The sequence below is a fragment of the Myxocyprinus asiaticus genome, chromosome 14, assembly GCF_019703515.2.
Source record: "Myxocyprinus asiaticus isolate MX2 ecotype Aquarium Trade chromosome 14, UBuf_Myxa_2, whole genome shotgun sequence".
Lineage (NCBI taxonomy): Eukaryota > Metazoa > Chordata > Actinopteri > Cypriniformes > Catostomidae > Myxocyprinus > Myxocyprinus asiaticus.
In genome coordinates, this window is record NC_059357.1 from 42,282,255 (window position 1) to 42,297,004 (window position 14,750).

General features: G+C 37.5%; 1 protein-coding gene across 2 annotated transcripts in view; it reads right to left on the bottom strand.

Moving 5' to 3' along the window:
* Positions 1–14,750, bottom strand: part of LOC127451167 (Na(+)/H(+) exchange regulatory cofactor NHE-RF1-like) — a 74,527-nt gene that overhangs the window by 5,357 nt on the left and 54,420 nt on the right. For both annotated transcript variants that reach the window (XM_051715650.1, XM_051715649.1), the window contains 2 exons: positions 12,917–12,960; positions 231–356 (listed from right to left, as the gene is read on the bottom strand). In XM_051715650.1, the coding sequence (XP_051571610.1) occupies positions 231–356; positions 12,917–12,960 (170 nt within the window). The remainder of the gene's footprint in view (positions 1–230; positions 357–12,916; positions 12,961–14,750) is intronic.

Here is a 14,750-nt window from a genome sequence, read left to right on the forward strand (position 1 = left end):
TAAAACAGTATGTGAAACAGTATACGATAATAAACATTTCAAGCAGTTGTATGCAACACTGTTATCACATGACCTCATTATGCTATGAATAACACTGTAGTATGCTATTATTTAAAATCTGTTTAACTGTTGTTGTTTTTTCAATAGTAGGCAGTATACAGCATATACTGCACAGTATTCAGTAAGTAATAAGCAAGTATTTCATTTCAAACATATCTTAAAGGCTTTACCTCAGGGGGTGGAGTCCCAGTGGGCGGAGTCGTGAGAGATGTGCTGGAGGATGCGTTGGATGGGGACGGACTGACCGACAGCTTTGAGTCCTTCAGCTGCACCTGTTTGGCCACATTTCCATTAACCTGAAAGGCAGACACGGATTTCAGTAAAATATCCTGTGATAGATCATCTACTAGTAGCCAAACTTTTACTATCAGCACAAAGTCTGGTCCAGTTTGCAGCTTATTCTGGCCAAAAACCAGCTACTTAGACAGCAAGTTAAACCACCAACCAAAGTTATACAGAAAACTATGGACATCTTGAGGTGCAGTGCTTCAGTTTGTCCACTAGGGGTGAGACTTGACCCTCTAACTGTAGTTTCTGTCAGCTCCACAGATTTCAAAACAGAGTGGCCTCAGGCTGCTGAAGACAGATGTTCATTAAATGTAAGAGTGGGCAGCATTAGCACGGCATCTGTGACAGGTGACAGCACCCCCTTATTCCCTCCTGCCAGCTACATCCTACATGTCCACCATTAGCCAGAGGCTGAAGGATTGTGTCTCAGCTCTCTCACAGTCCAGCATCTCCTCTCTTCTGGAGACACATGTGGTCTCACAGCTCCTGTGTCTTGCTACTGTTTCTGTAAAGGCAGCACTCCTCTAGCTAACTCGAAGCAATCTGATTTTGGTTGGAAAAACACCTACGGTTTTTGCAAAAATCTTGCCCTCTTCTGTCAGAGGTCTGTCACCAGAATGGACGATAATTGACAGATTAAACAACTGCCTCTGACATTTATCTCCCTGTCACAAATGGCTAAAATAAGAACACAAGTACAACACAAACATAAATAATTGTAATATGCTTGATTAGGATACAATTTTTGGAGTTACTTTACCATTTAAAGGTGTGTGAAAATGTATTTGCTCCTTCAGGGCTTGCTGTAGAAAGTATTAAGACTGTATTTGGACACCTAAGCACAACTGTCACTGCATTATGTAACAAAATATCAAACCTAGTGGCATCTGCAAACAAATGATGCTAGAGCTTTTCTCAGAACTTTTTGTTTTTCAGTAGATGTATGCAAGGGCGTAGATTTGGGTTGCAGCGTGAAGCATTTACATGTTTACATGTACTTGCTTGTTTTGATTATTGGAGGCCCCCCCTGGAATCTACGCCCTTGGATGTATGAAGTTAGTTCTCGTCAAGTTCATGTCCTTGCAGAGTAACTACAGGTTTGACAACCAGAACGTTTTTGAACAGTATATATACTCTTTTAGCATTTAAAACCTACACTGAAAACCCTAATAAGTTGACTCTACTCAATTGATTGAGTAAACTCATTCCCTCTCATTTAGTAATGGCATCTCCAAAACTTGTGTACATAAGTTCACATAACTTGGTGTTCATATAGAATAAACTTAACTATTTAAGGTAACTAGACATAAGTAGACTTAACTCAGATTTGCTATTTAAATATTGTTGTTTATACATAATAATTTTAGTTGAATTGACTCAAATTTAGATGATACAATACTTAGATCACCCTAATGATGACATCACACGAAACAACTATTTGCAACAAAAAACAAATAATACTACAAAAGAGCTAAAACCTCAATAAATTCTTAATAACACCTATTTAAATGCCTTCGTGAGTGCCCTTTGAGCAAGGAAACATGATAAAAGAATTCAGGTGCAAGGCATTATGGGTATTCTCCATAGCTTCGATTTTGTACTCAATAGTTTGAGTTATTAACACCTAAAATCTTAAGTGTATGGATTTTTAAGAAAAATAAAATAAGGAAAATACATATTTAAGTTATGAGCCCAAAACTTGACATTTCAAATTCTTTTTAATTAAGACAACTTGATTTTTCCAGTAATGACATCATTAGGGTTTACAGTAGGGCTGAAACGATTAGTCGACATTATCGACAACGTCGACAACAAAAAAATTGTCGAGAACAGTCGTTTGATCTCATTTACCATAACATGAGATCACATTCAACTATAATGATGACATGTGAGAGCAGCACTGCAGTTCGCTCCTGACTGAGGAGAGGAACAATTACACAGCTCACAGTCTAAACTATCCAAACAGCTTCAGGTGATGTAGATCGCAAAGTACAAGGGAATTATAATGTACAATAAAATACAATTTATAATAAAAATACAAAATAAGTAAATCATCTCATTGTGAAAGAAGTGGAGCCAGAGCTCTTTAAAGGAAACACCGTGGCGTTACATCTTTAATACAGTTATATTTAATGCGTTATAGCTTTAATAAAGTTCAAATAATACGGAAGCAGATCATGTAAATAACTACAAACTCCGTGCGGTCAGCGCCTCTTCTATGAGTTGCATGAATGTCCCGATCTAAAGGGGAAAGATTCAAACTGCACCCGGCTGATGCACACTCTGTCACGGGGACGCTCAAGCGTGCACACTTGCTGCAGCTAGATTATAACGTGATGGCTCGTGACTTATTGAATCATAATATATGTGTCACTGTGCATTTCTTATCATGAAGAAAACTGGCAATACACAGCTTCATTTTTTTTGAGAGTTTTTGTGAGTTAAAGATGGATTGAAGTGAACAGAAAGGTGAGAGAGGGTAGTCTTCGCGCCATTATACACTGCAACAAAATATGTTTTTGATTTGTTTTTGTTTTGGCTTGTTTCCAAAAATAATATCTAAAACTCATTTAAAACAACGTACATTTTATTTAGCAGCTATACTGCAGAAGAAAAAAATGTTATCGGAGAATGTTGAACATAATATTAAAAATACAAATATTTTAAAATATCTAAAAATCCTTTAAAAAATGATGCATTCACCTGAGAAGCAGCATATAAGATATTCAGACTTGCTTTTAGAGAATAGATCTTGAATATAAGTATATTTTGTCTTTACTGCACTCGCAGAAGTATAACCAAGTGAAAAAATACACTTGTATACAAAATACACTTATATATACACAGTTGTGCTCAAAAGTTTGCATACCCTGGCAGAAATTGTGAAATTTTGGCATTGATTTTGAAAATATGACTGATCATGTCTTTTATTTAAGGATAGTGATCATATGAAGCCATTTATCATCACATAGTTGTTTGGCTCTTTTTTAAATCATAATGGTAACAGAAATCACCCAAATGGTCCTGATCAAAAGTTCTCATACCCTTGAATGTTTGGCCTTGTTACAGACACACAAGGTGACACATACAGGTTTAAATGGTAATTAAATGTTAATTTCCCACATCTGTGGCTTTTAAAATTGCAATTATTGTCTGTGTATAAATAGTCAATGAGTTTGTTAGCTTTCACGTGGATGCACTGAGCAGGCTAGATACTGAGCCATGGGGAGCAGAAAAGAACTGTCAAAAGACCTGCGTAACAAAGTAATGGAACTTTATAAAGATGGAAAAGGATATAAAAAGATATCAAAAGCCTTGAAAATGCCAGTCAGTACTGTTCAATCACTTAAGAAGTGGAAAATTTGGGGATCTCTTGATACAAAGCCAAGGTCAGGTAGACCAAGAAAGATTTCAGCCACAACTGCCATAAGAATTGTTCGGGATACAAAGAAAAACCCACAGGTAACCTCAGGAGAAATACAGGCTGCTCTGGAAAAAGACGGTGTGGTTGTTTTAAGGAGCACAATATGACGATACTTGAACAAAAATGAGCTGCATGGTCGAGTTGCCAGAAAGAAGCCTTTACTGCGCCAATGCCACAAAAAAGCTCAGTTACAATATGCCCAACAACACCTTGACATGCCTCACAGCTTCTGGCACACTGTAATTTGGAGTGACGAGACCAAAATAGAGCATTATGGTCACAACCATAAGCGCTATGTTTGGAGAGGGGTCAACAAGACCTATAGTGAAAAGAATATTATCTCCACTGTGAAGCATGGTGGTGGCTCATTGATGTTTTGGGGGTGTGTGAGCTCTAAAGGCACGGAGAATCTTGTGAAAATTGATGGCAAGATGAATGCAGCATGTTATCAGAAAATACTGGCAGACAATTTGCATTCTTCTGCATGAAAGCGGCGCATGGGACGCTCTTGGACTTTCCAGCACGACAATGACCCTAAGCACAAGGCCAAGTTGACCCTCCAGTGGTTACAGCAGAAAAAGGTGAAGGTTCTGGAGTGGCCATCACAGTCTCCTGACCTTAATATCATTGAGCCACTCTGGGGAGATCTCAAACGTGCGGTTCATGCAAGACGACCAAAGACTTTGCATGACATGGAGGCATTTTGCCAAGACGAATGGGCAGCTATACCACCTGCAAGAATTTGGGGCCTCATAGACAACTATTACAAAAGACTGCACGCTGTCATTGATGTTAAAGGGGGCAATACACAGTATTAAGAACTAAGGGTATGCAGACTTTTGAACAGGGGTCATTTCATTTTTATCTTTGTTTCCATGATTTGTTTTATGATTGTGCCATTCTGTTATAACCTACAGTTGAATATGAATCCCATAAGAAATAAAAGAAATGTGTTTTGCCTGCTCACTCATGTTTTCTTTAAAAAATGGTACATATATTACCAATTCTCCAAGGGTATGCAAACTTTTGAGCACAACTGTACATTCTCTTAAAGCAAGTCTAAACATCTTGTATGTTTCTTCTCAAGTTAAATGTATCTTGTTTTAAGAATTTTTAGACTATTTTAAATGGAAAACAAGACAAAAAACTTGATAACAATAGGATTAACCTTAAAAGTATTTTTTTTCCCCTTTAATTCAGTGAATGTCATTTAGAGGTATTTTTAAAAGATGATTTTGTCCTCTTTATTGTTAGCAAGCACTTTTAAAATAACCTTTTAAGTCGGGGCACAAGCTGAATAATCAGTTAAGGGCTAATGATTAATTGTTGCAATAATCGCAAAATAGTCGAATAATCGTTCTAGTAATCATTAGATTAGTCGATTATCAAAATAACTGTTAGTTGCAGCCCTAGTTTACAGTGTAACAAACTTCTTTTTATGAAATATTGTGCTTGAAAATATGAAAGTACAGCTTTCCACAGATGGCATGCTCTTGCACTCAAAGACAGTTGGACCGGGCACAACAGAATGCAGGGATCTCGAGATGTGTTCTTCAAAGTTTCAAACTACGTTTAACTTGACACAAAGTCCCATAACACAGTGCTCATGACTAGAGATGCTGAAAACTAGTGAGATGCAATGCAACCAAAGTGAGATGCTCCAAAAGTGTCAGTCTTGCACATGAGTATATACACTGAACAATTAAAAATTGCGCAGATGAAAGTAGGCCAGTAATAGGGTTATGTTTAATTATAAACATTTTGTATCGACTAAGTACTTTACTTGTCTGTTGCCACAATGTAAATTCTTCAGTGTGAAAAAAAGCTCATTGGTCACTGCCATGGCCACAGTTGTCCGCCCTACTGAATAAAAGTGTCAAAAGTTGCCTGTGAGTAGGCAGGGTCATTAACCGCGTTTCCACTATCGGTACAGGTTTGGGAAAAAAATAAAACAATTTAAATGTGGGCACAGTACAAACCTGTTAAAACTCCCAATGGACAAAGCGGTGCCCAAAGAAATGACTTTCCATGGTTTGGTGAACTTTCATAGATGGTGTGCTTGGACATCGATATAAACTTGATATTCTAGATAACTAGATAACATGATACCTCAGCTTGAGATTCCCTCTTGCTTGTGAAATGGGTGGGGTATGTGACGTTGGCACCAGGGCGGTTGTATTAAGGGCGGGTTTTAGGGCAACGCTGCAGGACTATTGACACTATGGTGGAAACACAGATAGATTTTGGTCTTGCGGCTCGAAGTCCAAGGCTATTGGCCTCAGCTGGTCAGTTGATAGCCCTTGTTCGGACTGGCCCGATAGTGGAAAAGCGGCTATTAACTCCTCCGATAGTTCAGTTGCGCACTAACTCCCTCTGATTCATGAACAACTGTGTAAACAAAGCTTACAATGAAAATAGGCTGAAAAATCGGCAATGATCTGTGAAGACACCCGTTACCTGATCCGTCCACCTCTACTCCAGTATGAAAACTGTGAGATGCAGTTGAATGGCTGTGGGTATCTGCTTTGTACAATACTGAGTGTGCACTAACAAAAGGATATATGCTGCAAGTTCAGTTTACTTAATTAAAATAAACTAAAGCAACACAATTCTAGAACATTTTGCCTCAACGTGATTTCACTGCGTTCTAGCCATTTAAAATTGTAAAATGGAAGTTTACTTAATCCAGTTGTGACTACATGAATATTTGTGGCGGTGTTAATGCAGCATTGATTTCCATTTCGCAGCATGCTTTGCATGGGACTCTATGGGGAGAGTAAATTTTAAAATTAAGTGTTATTTTATGTTTTTTTTGTTTAAGATGAATATGAAGGGGGATACTTGTTAGTGTTTAATGTTTTGTTATGTTGAAATTTAGAAGAGTTTCTTTTGTTGGAATTTTGGGGTTACCATTATGGTGAAGAGTGGAGCTTGAGCTAATGATGAGGATGGGTAGCTATCACAATTGGTTGTTTGCTTCGTTGAGTAAATGCTGTGCTGCTAACCATAGCATAGTTCCTAAACGACACTCTGTAGTGCTACCATCCAGCATGTAAAAACAAACTAGTTAGCACATAAATAAAAGATTTATATGAGTTACATTGACATGTCTAATTTTGTTGGGTTTACTCAATTCAACTAGGTTCTTTCTACACAAGGTGTTTGTGTTGAGATTATATAGTCATTTTAAGTTAAGAAAACTCATTTCAAACATGTGGAACCACTCTACATGATTGAATCAAGTTAATTCAAAGAGCTATTCTTGTAGCTCAATGAAACATGGAGTTATCAACCAGATTGTCCCATCTAGAGTAGTCTGCCAGACAACGTGGACCCCAAACCTCACATCCGTACAGAGCAATTGGCATGACAATACTGTCAAAAGTGTTACACCAAATTGTGACAGAAATGTCTACTTGGGTAAATTTGTCTTTAATAGCATAGAATGTTCTTCCAGCTTTCTCTTTGAGTGCATTCATTGCCAGAACAAAACCTCCCGAGGCGCTGATTTTTAGACTGAGGTAGTCATAGTGTAGGGTGTGTTCTATTGGAGTGTTTCCCAGAGTGAACGTGTATCTGGTTTCCTGTTATCTGTATTTTTTATGGAAGATCATGATTTCATTTTTTTAAATTCATTGTAAGGGCCCAGTTCTGACAATAGTTCTCCAGCAGGTCCAGGTGCTGTTGTAATCCCAGTATCTGACAGCAGCACCAGGTCTTCTGCATAGAGAAATTTCACTTCTAAATTATTTAGAGTAAGACCGGGTGTTGCACATTGTTCCAGCAGTACTGCTAACTCATTAATATACAAGTTAAACTGAGTTGGACTCAAACTGAAACCCATTCTCACTCCACGCCCTTGAGTGAAAAATTCAGTTCTACTATAGCCAATTTGATCTCTGCACCTGTTATCCGAATACATACATTTAAATGCATCAAACATTTTACCTCCTTATGCCAGACTGTAGAATTTTACAATATAGACCATTGTGCCAAATTGAATGAAACCCTTTTTTTAAATAAACAAAACATGCATACATTTTGCCTTTGCTTTTTTGGTGAACGTGCTGTTTGACTACAGTGTGTAGCGTGTGAATGCAGTCAGTGGTGCGGTTGTTTGGTAGGTTTCCAATCTGACACTTACTCATAGACATTGTGCTTGGTAATCAATATTTTGACTTTCACATTCTTCTTTTGTTTTTGCTGATTCGCATTCTTCGTGCATATCGCCACCTACTGTGCAGGGAGAATTGATAGTAAAAAAAGGACTTAAATATTGATGTATTTCTCACTCACACCTATCATATCACTTCTGAAGATATGGATTAAACCACTGGAGTTGTATGGATTACTTTTATGCTGCCTTTATTTGCTTTCAAGACCTTCAAATTTCTGGCCACCATTCACGTGCATTGTATGGACCTACAGAGCTGAGTAATTCTTCTGAAAATCTTTGTTTGTGTTCAGCAGAAGAAAGAAAGTCATACACATCTGGGATGGCATGAGGAAGATTTTCTTTTCTTTTTATTTTTGTGGCGTATTGTATTTTTTGTAATCCCTGAGTGTTTCACAGTAATTTGGTCTTGTTTCAATGTTGTGTGGCTCTCTGTGTTTTTGGTTGGGGAGCTGTCTCAGTAGTTTTCATCCCCAGTTTTTTTTTTTTTTTTTTAAGAATAGAGAAAGTTTGCTTTGATTGCACACCTTTGATAAATATAGTTTATTTGATTTACTGCAGAATTTACATCGATCTTGTTTGCCTTAAACTGTGTTTTTTAAAATCTATTGATTAGGTTGTATCTATTTATGAATGTGTTTTGTCCCCCCTGGAATCCCGGCTTCTCAACATGATGATTGGTTGAGCTTTCAAATGGGCAGGACTTCACAACAAAAAGTTCAGTAGTTCGTAAGTTAATGTAATCTTGTGTTGAAGCAGTAAACGTATTTGGCTTGCTGTCCGTATACTGGAGGGCTCGGAGCTTGAGACTCGACTCGAGTCCTGATTACCCCCCGGACTTTACTTATTTAGATAATGAATCTAGAGAATATGTGGAGATGGGGTGGAGGTGGGATGTCGGGAGAGTTGTCACAGGAAGCAGGTAAGCAACGGCTTATATATTCCTGCTCGTGGGCTGTGATTTGTCAGATTCAAATTAACATGCTCCTCCCGAACCTCTGTTAATTAACTCCATCTAATAATTGAAACAGTGATGTATAATGTATGATTGACAGTGTACGAAATGTAAAAGCATCACTGTTGCAGGGTTGTGCAAAATTCAGAATTTCAGAATTAACTCTTTCAATCCATGAGTTGGAATTTTAATTGAATTGGCCACACCCACAGGAAATTGAATTAATCTGAACTGGAATGAAAGGAAGTTGAATTTACTGAATTGCAATTCAAAGAAATTCAACACACAATTTAATTAGTTTTAGCTTCTAGACATCAAGATTTAGTTTTTGCTGTACAGCACCAGAAATGGTCCACCACATTGTTTTCAGAAATCTTCATAAAAATAGATTCAAAATAGTGAAATAAATGAAATACAAATTTCTATAGGTGGCATTTTAAACACTATTGCATTTATTATTATTATTTATACTGTAAAAAGTGATGTTTGTTGAACTTAAATTAAGTTTGCATTGCTTTTTTATTAAGTTGAAATACTTCTTTTTAAGTAAACTAACTGAACTTAAAATGTCAACCTGCCATGACTTTTACATATTAGCTGTTCATATTAATTTTACATATTTAAATTAAGTAACTTTAAGAAGATTTCTTAAGCTCTATCAACTTACAGTAGTTAGATGAAAATTGCTTCCTTTATTTACATGGTTTTAAACTGTTCAATATTTAGAGCATCTCATGTACTTTTCATTCCATGTAAAGCAATGTGTTTTACTCATCACATTAACACTTATAAGAAAAACAAACAAACATATAAAGTATTTTAAAATGGCACACACTGACCTCGACACTTGATACATTAAACACGATAAAGGGTGACAATCAACAAATTGATCATATCATTAGAGAAACAAACTCATCCTGACATCGTAAAAAAACAAGTTACCTACCGTGACAACAGAATCAACAACAAAAATTTAAATAAAACCATGCAAAATGCAACCATTTTGTTCATGCCCCAGTGCATGCTGGGAAGAAGGTAAATGGGACTGAACCACATAAACATTTTGTGTATGCCAATTTAAACTCAAATAAATGAATTAATCCAACTCACTGCTATGCATTCCTGAAAGTTGTCAAGCAAAAATAAATAAATATATATATATGTACAATATACAAGTAAATCTGTCAATGTTTTTTTCAGCATTATTTTCACAGTGTAATGTCTGGAAACACCCCATTTGTTATGCATATGATAATATGTTTCATTTTATACTGAAAAATCAAATGTATTATAAAAAAAAAAAAAAACTTAAAAACAGTCTGAAGAACAATATGAATTTATTTGAATTTCATTCTATTTTAATTCTACTTCTTTAAATTCAAATTCAAATTGCAATTCTACATCATTTTTGCAACCTCAATTCAAAATTCAGTCCAACTTCAGGAACTGAATTGGCATTCTTCATTCAATTCTGAATGGTGCACAACCCAGCGCTGTTGAGAGTAGTGTGTGTTCGGCAGCTCAGAGATACAGTACACGCACAGTCATATGCACTTTTAATTGTTTTGAGCTTAGTTAATTATTTTTCCTTTAAACATTTCACTCTTTGAGTAGTACTTAGAGCAGCTTTTGGGAGAAACACTGAAGACACCAAAAACAATAGTCTGTGCTTCCCAACTCTTGAAAAGCAACAGTCACCACTATTTGATTCCCTGGGAATAAAATTACTGATAAAATGTATTGCTTTAATTCAATTTTGGATGAAAGTGCCTGCCGAGTGATCAATTATAAATGTATGAGTGTAGGGATGGTAAGCATTATATGATGGGTTTTTAAAAGTTGTGCCTTGCATTACTTCACCAGCAAGACTTGCCAGCATGACCAGAAAAAACATACTGGTAGACCGAAACTCCAGCTGTAGTTATAGGTTAGGATAGGTCAAGGCAAACAACCCATTTTGTTGTACAGTATTTGTTTGGGAAAGACTGCACTCAAAAATAAATCCAAAAAGGAAAGTGTACAAGGCTGAGAAATGCTGTGTTGTTATTAGGGCTTGGTGATATTGTTTTAAAAAAATCATCTCTCTATATTTTTCAGCCATATTTTTCAACTATTATATTAAAGAACTAGTTCAAACACAGGTACAGTCAACTAATGCTAATTAAGCGATTTGGCGATAGATATCACAGTTATATGACAAGTGAAGTAACTAAGTAATTAGTGATGCTACTAACTTAATGAAGTTCCAAACGTAAATTCAGGAGGAGCTTGTTTATCTAGGCCTGCCAATCATATCTCAAGGTTATACACTGTCTGGCCAAAAAAAAAAAATCGTAGTTTGGATATAAATAATGGTTATGATCTGGGGTTGCTTCCATTGGTCAGGTGTAGGCTCAATAACATTATGCGGCAATAAAATGAAGTCACCTGAGTACGTGAATGTACTGAATGACCAGGTTATCCCATCAATGGATTTTTTCTTCCCTGATGGCATGCGCATATTCCAGGATGACAATGCCAAGATTCATTGGGCTCAAATTATGAAAGAGTGGTTCAGGAAACATGAGGAATCATTGAATGAATTGGCCACCACAAAGTCCTGACGTTAATCCCATTGAAAGTCTTTTGGATGTGCTAGAGAAGACTTTACGGAGTGATGTCGAAATAATGTCATGACGAATGTGCGCCGTAATCAAAGCTAAAGGTGGTATTGACGGTATTGAGTCTTCTCAATACCTTGGTTGATAGCTCCATGTTTCATTGAGCTACAAGAACCACATACACACACTAAAAAAAATAGCTCTTTGGATGAACTTGATTCAATCATGTAGAGTGGGTCCACATGTTTTCTTAACTTAAATTTACTATATAATCTCAACACAAACACCTTGTGTAGAAAGAACCTAGTTGAAGTCTTATCAAGCACATCCCTAAGACTTTCAATGGGGTTAAGGTCAGGACTCTGTGGTGGCCAGTTTATATGTGAAAATGATTCCTCATGATCCCTGAGCCACTCTTTCACAATTTGAGCCCGATGAATCTTGGCATTATCATCCTGGATTATGTCTGTGCATCAGGGAAGAAAAAATCCATTGATGGGATAACCTGGTCATTCAGTACATTCAGGTACTCAGCTGACTTCATTTTATTGCCGCATAACATTGCTGAGCCTAGACCAGACCAACTGAAACAACCCCAGATCATAACCATAATTTAAATCCAAACGGCTACTTTTTTTGCCCAGGCAGTGTATAAGTGGCTGCTCCCCTTACTCCAGTGACAATTCTTCTGGCATCCCTCCACCTCCCCAACTCCAACTAAACATTTCCTAATGCCTATATCAATTATTATTTCATTTAGTTTTTTCTATTTTTTGCTTTAATCAGTTTGTCCAGGGGAGGATTTTAGAGCTCAAGCCCAGTCCTGTGCTCAAGCACGAAAAACACTATGTCACTGTTTGTTTTATTTTATGTATTCATTAATTTTTGTGTATGTGTAAAGTGTGACAATCTGCGATAATAGAATCTCCAAATGTAATTCACTGACCCTCTGTCATAGCTCTCAAATCATATTTGTTCTTGCGCTCAATTAAAAATAATGCATTCGGACATGTCACACCAGGTTTGACGTCACTTGACAAATCGCTTTGCAGCAAGTTTGCAAAACACGACCGCAATTAAGTTTTGATAGCTACAGCAGAGGAAATTATCAATGAATAAACACTTAAATTTCAGTCTGTTCTCCACACAAAGCTCTCCTATGACTTCAGAAGACTCATATGAACTACATATGGCTCTGACATTTCACCTGACTTCTCCTTTTATGTTTCACGGAAGAAAATTGTGAGAACATTTTAAATCTTGGATGAATTAATAATCTTCTCAAAAGTGGCTCATCCAATCAGAAATTAGATCCACTTTTAGAAAGATCACATTAGCTTGATTCTCTCTATAATACTACTCTTAATGCATTAGTATAGCTTGCTAGTATGATATCATTAGAGCTGTTGTCTTACCTTGTCCTCCATGTCTCCGTTGAGCACTGGTTCAGGCAACGGTCCTGCAGGCAGAGAAAAGCAGCACTGGTCAGTCATAGATCACCAACTATACCTCAAACTTTCATCTGCATCCTTTAGACAGTCAGCTTTCTCCAACAGCAACTGTAATGCTCCTCATCAGGCAGCAAGGAAGAGCGAAGACACTTCAAACATCTTCATCAGGACATTAGCTAGTATGACATTTACTCTTCTCAGGTTGCAGTGAGCAGATGTCTCCTCTGTTACATACTACAGGTATGTGCTTCATTCATTATTCTGGTAAAGATCATCTCCGTAGTGAGACACATAGTACCTGGATACGTGTCGTCACGGCCCATGAACCCCCGTAATTCCATGGGGAACAAAATTGAGACGCCTTCATAGTGGATTACACATCAACAAATGAAGTGACACAAGAGACGTATGCGGAGATCTTGGCATGATACTGTAAATGATGGCTGTGCTCCAAAACCTACTTTGCCCATCGGACACAGGAATATGTCGCTCACAAGGTTGAAAACACTTGTGAAACATCATCGAAAAAGACAGATTTCAGAAAATGCTGCTCTTTTAATTTGTAAACACAGTCAAAAGAAACACAATGTAAAAGAACTTGCAACAGGGAAGTGTTTTACGGATACACATTTCTTTGCTGGCGCACACGGAGAAGAAGTTCCACTCTCTGACCATGTGCACACTAGAACAGTGAAGCGTTGTTTAGGGTTCCAGAGCACGAGAGATGTCTACGCATCCCTGAAAGAGGAAATGTCTGATGGTGTGATGCTGGGCTCCAGATAATTTGCCCACGATGACGCATGTATAGGGCAGAGTGCCAAGCATCACTAGCCAATCAAACTGGCATGATGGTATAGGGTTTCAAGGTCACCGCCCCGTGAAGAAGCTCCCACAGCGCCAGCTACAGATGCACCGTCGAAGTTACCGACTTGAAAGGGAACAGTCATTAAGTCCCCGCCAGGATTTCCCCTCCTGCATTAGAGGACGAGCACTGGATCGCAATTAGAGTGAGAATTGGATCTGAGGAAACTGATTTTTCTACATACTTCATTGTAAGTGTTGAGTAAAGCAGATATCAGATTGACCTCAGATTATATTTAAGTGTTTGAATAAAACTTTCCTCCATTTTAAGTGGCTAACGTGATCAACAAGGTCGTGAGTCAAGCTGCCACTGAGGCTACGTCTACATTAATCTGGTTAGATTTGAAAACGGTGTTTTCAAAACGCTCTCCATCCACTCTGCCATTTTCAAATGTTTTCCAAAAGTTGCTCGTCCACACTCAAACGTACGAAAACAATTAAATTCGCTTACTACACATGCGGAAACATTTTTAATAAGCGTGGCCCTCTGTCATTTCCATGTACGAATGGATGAAACACAATTGTCCTTGTGCTCCGTCACCGTCACCGGACTGCAATCCTGAGTAAACTTCCCATCGCCTTTGAAGTAATACAATGTGAAGTTTGAACAAAGTAACATATACAGTATCTTTAACAATGACACACATCAACGCCATAACAACACAGGCCGCCATCTTGATTGTTTTGGGTTGAATGGATCACATGACTGCGTCACAAGACAACAAATACATCATTGTTTTCAAATATCTCTGTTTTCCCTGCACATTACAATGCAAAGACGAAAAGAAAATTTCACTTGGGAGAGTGTTTTCGAAAAGCTCAGTTTTCGCTGACAAAAACGGCGTCTCAGTGTGGATGGAAGGCCAAAGCTTAGCGAAATTAATGCGTTTTCAAACGAAAATGTATTAGTGTGGGACGTGGCCTGAAATGTGATGTT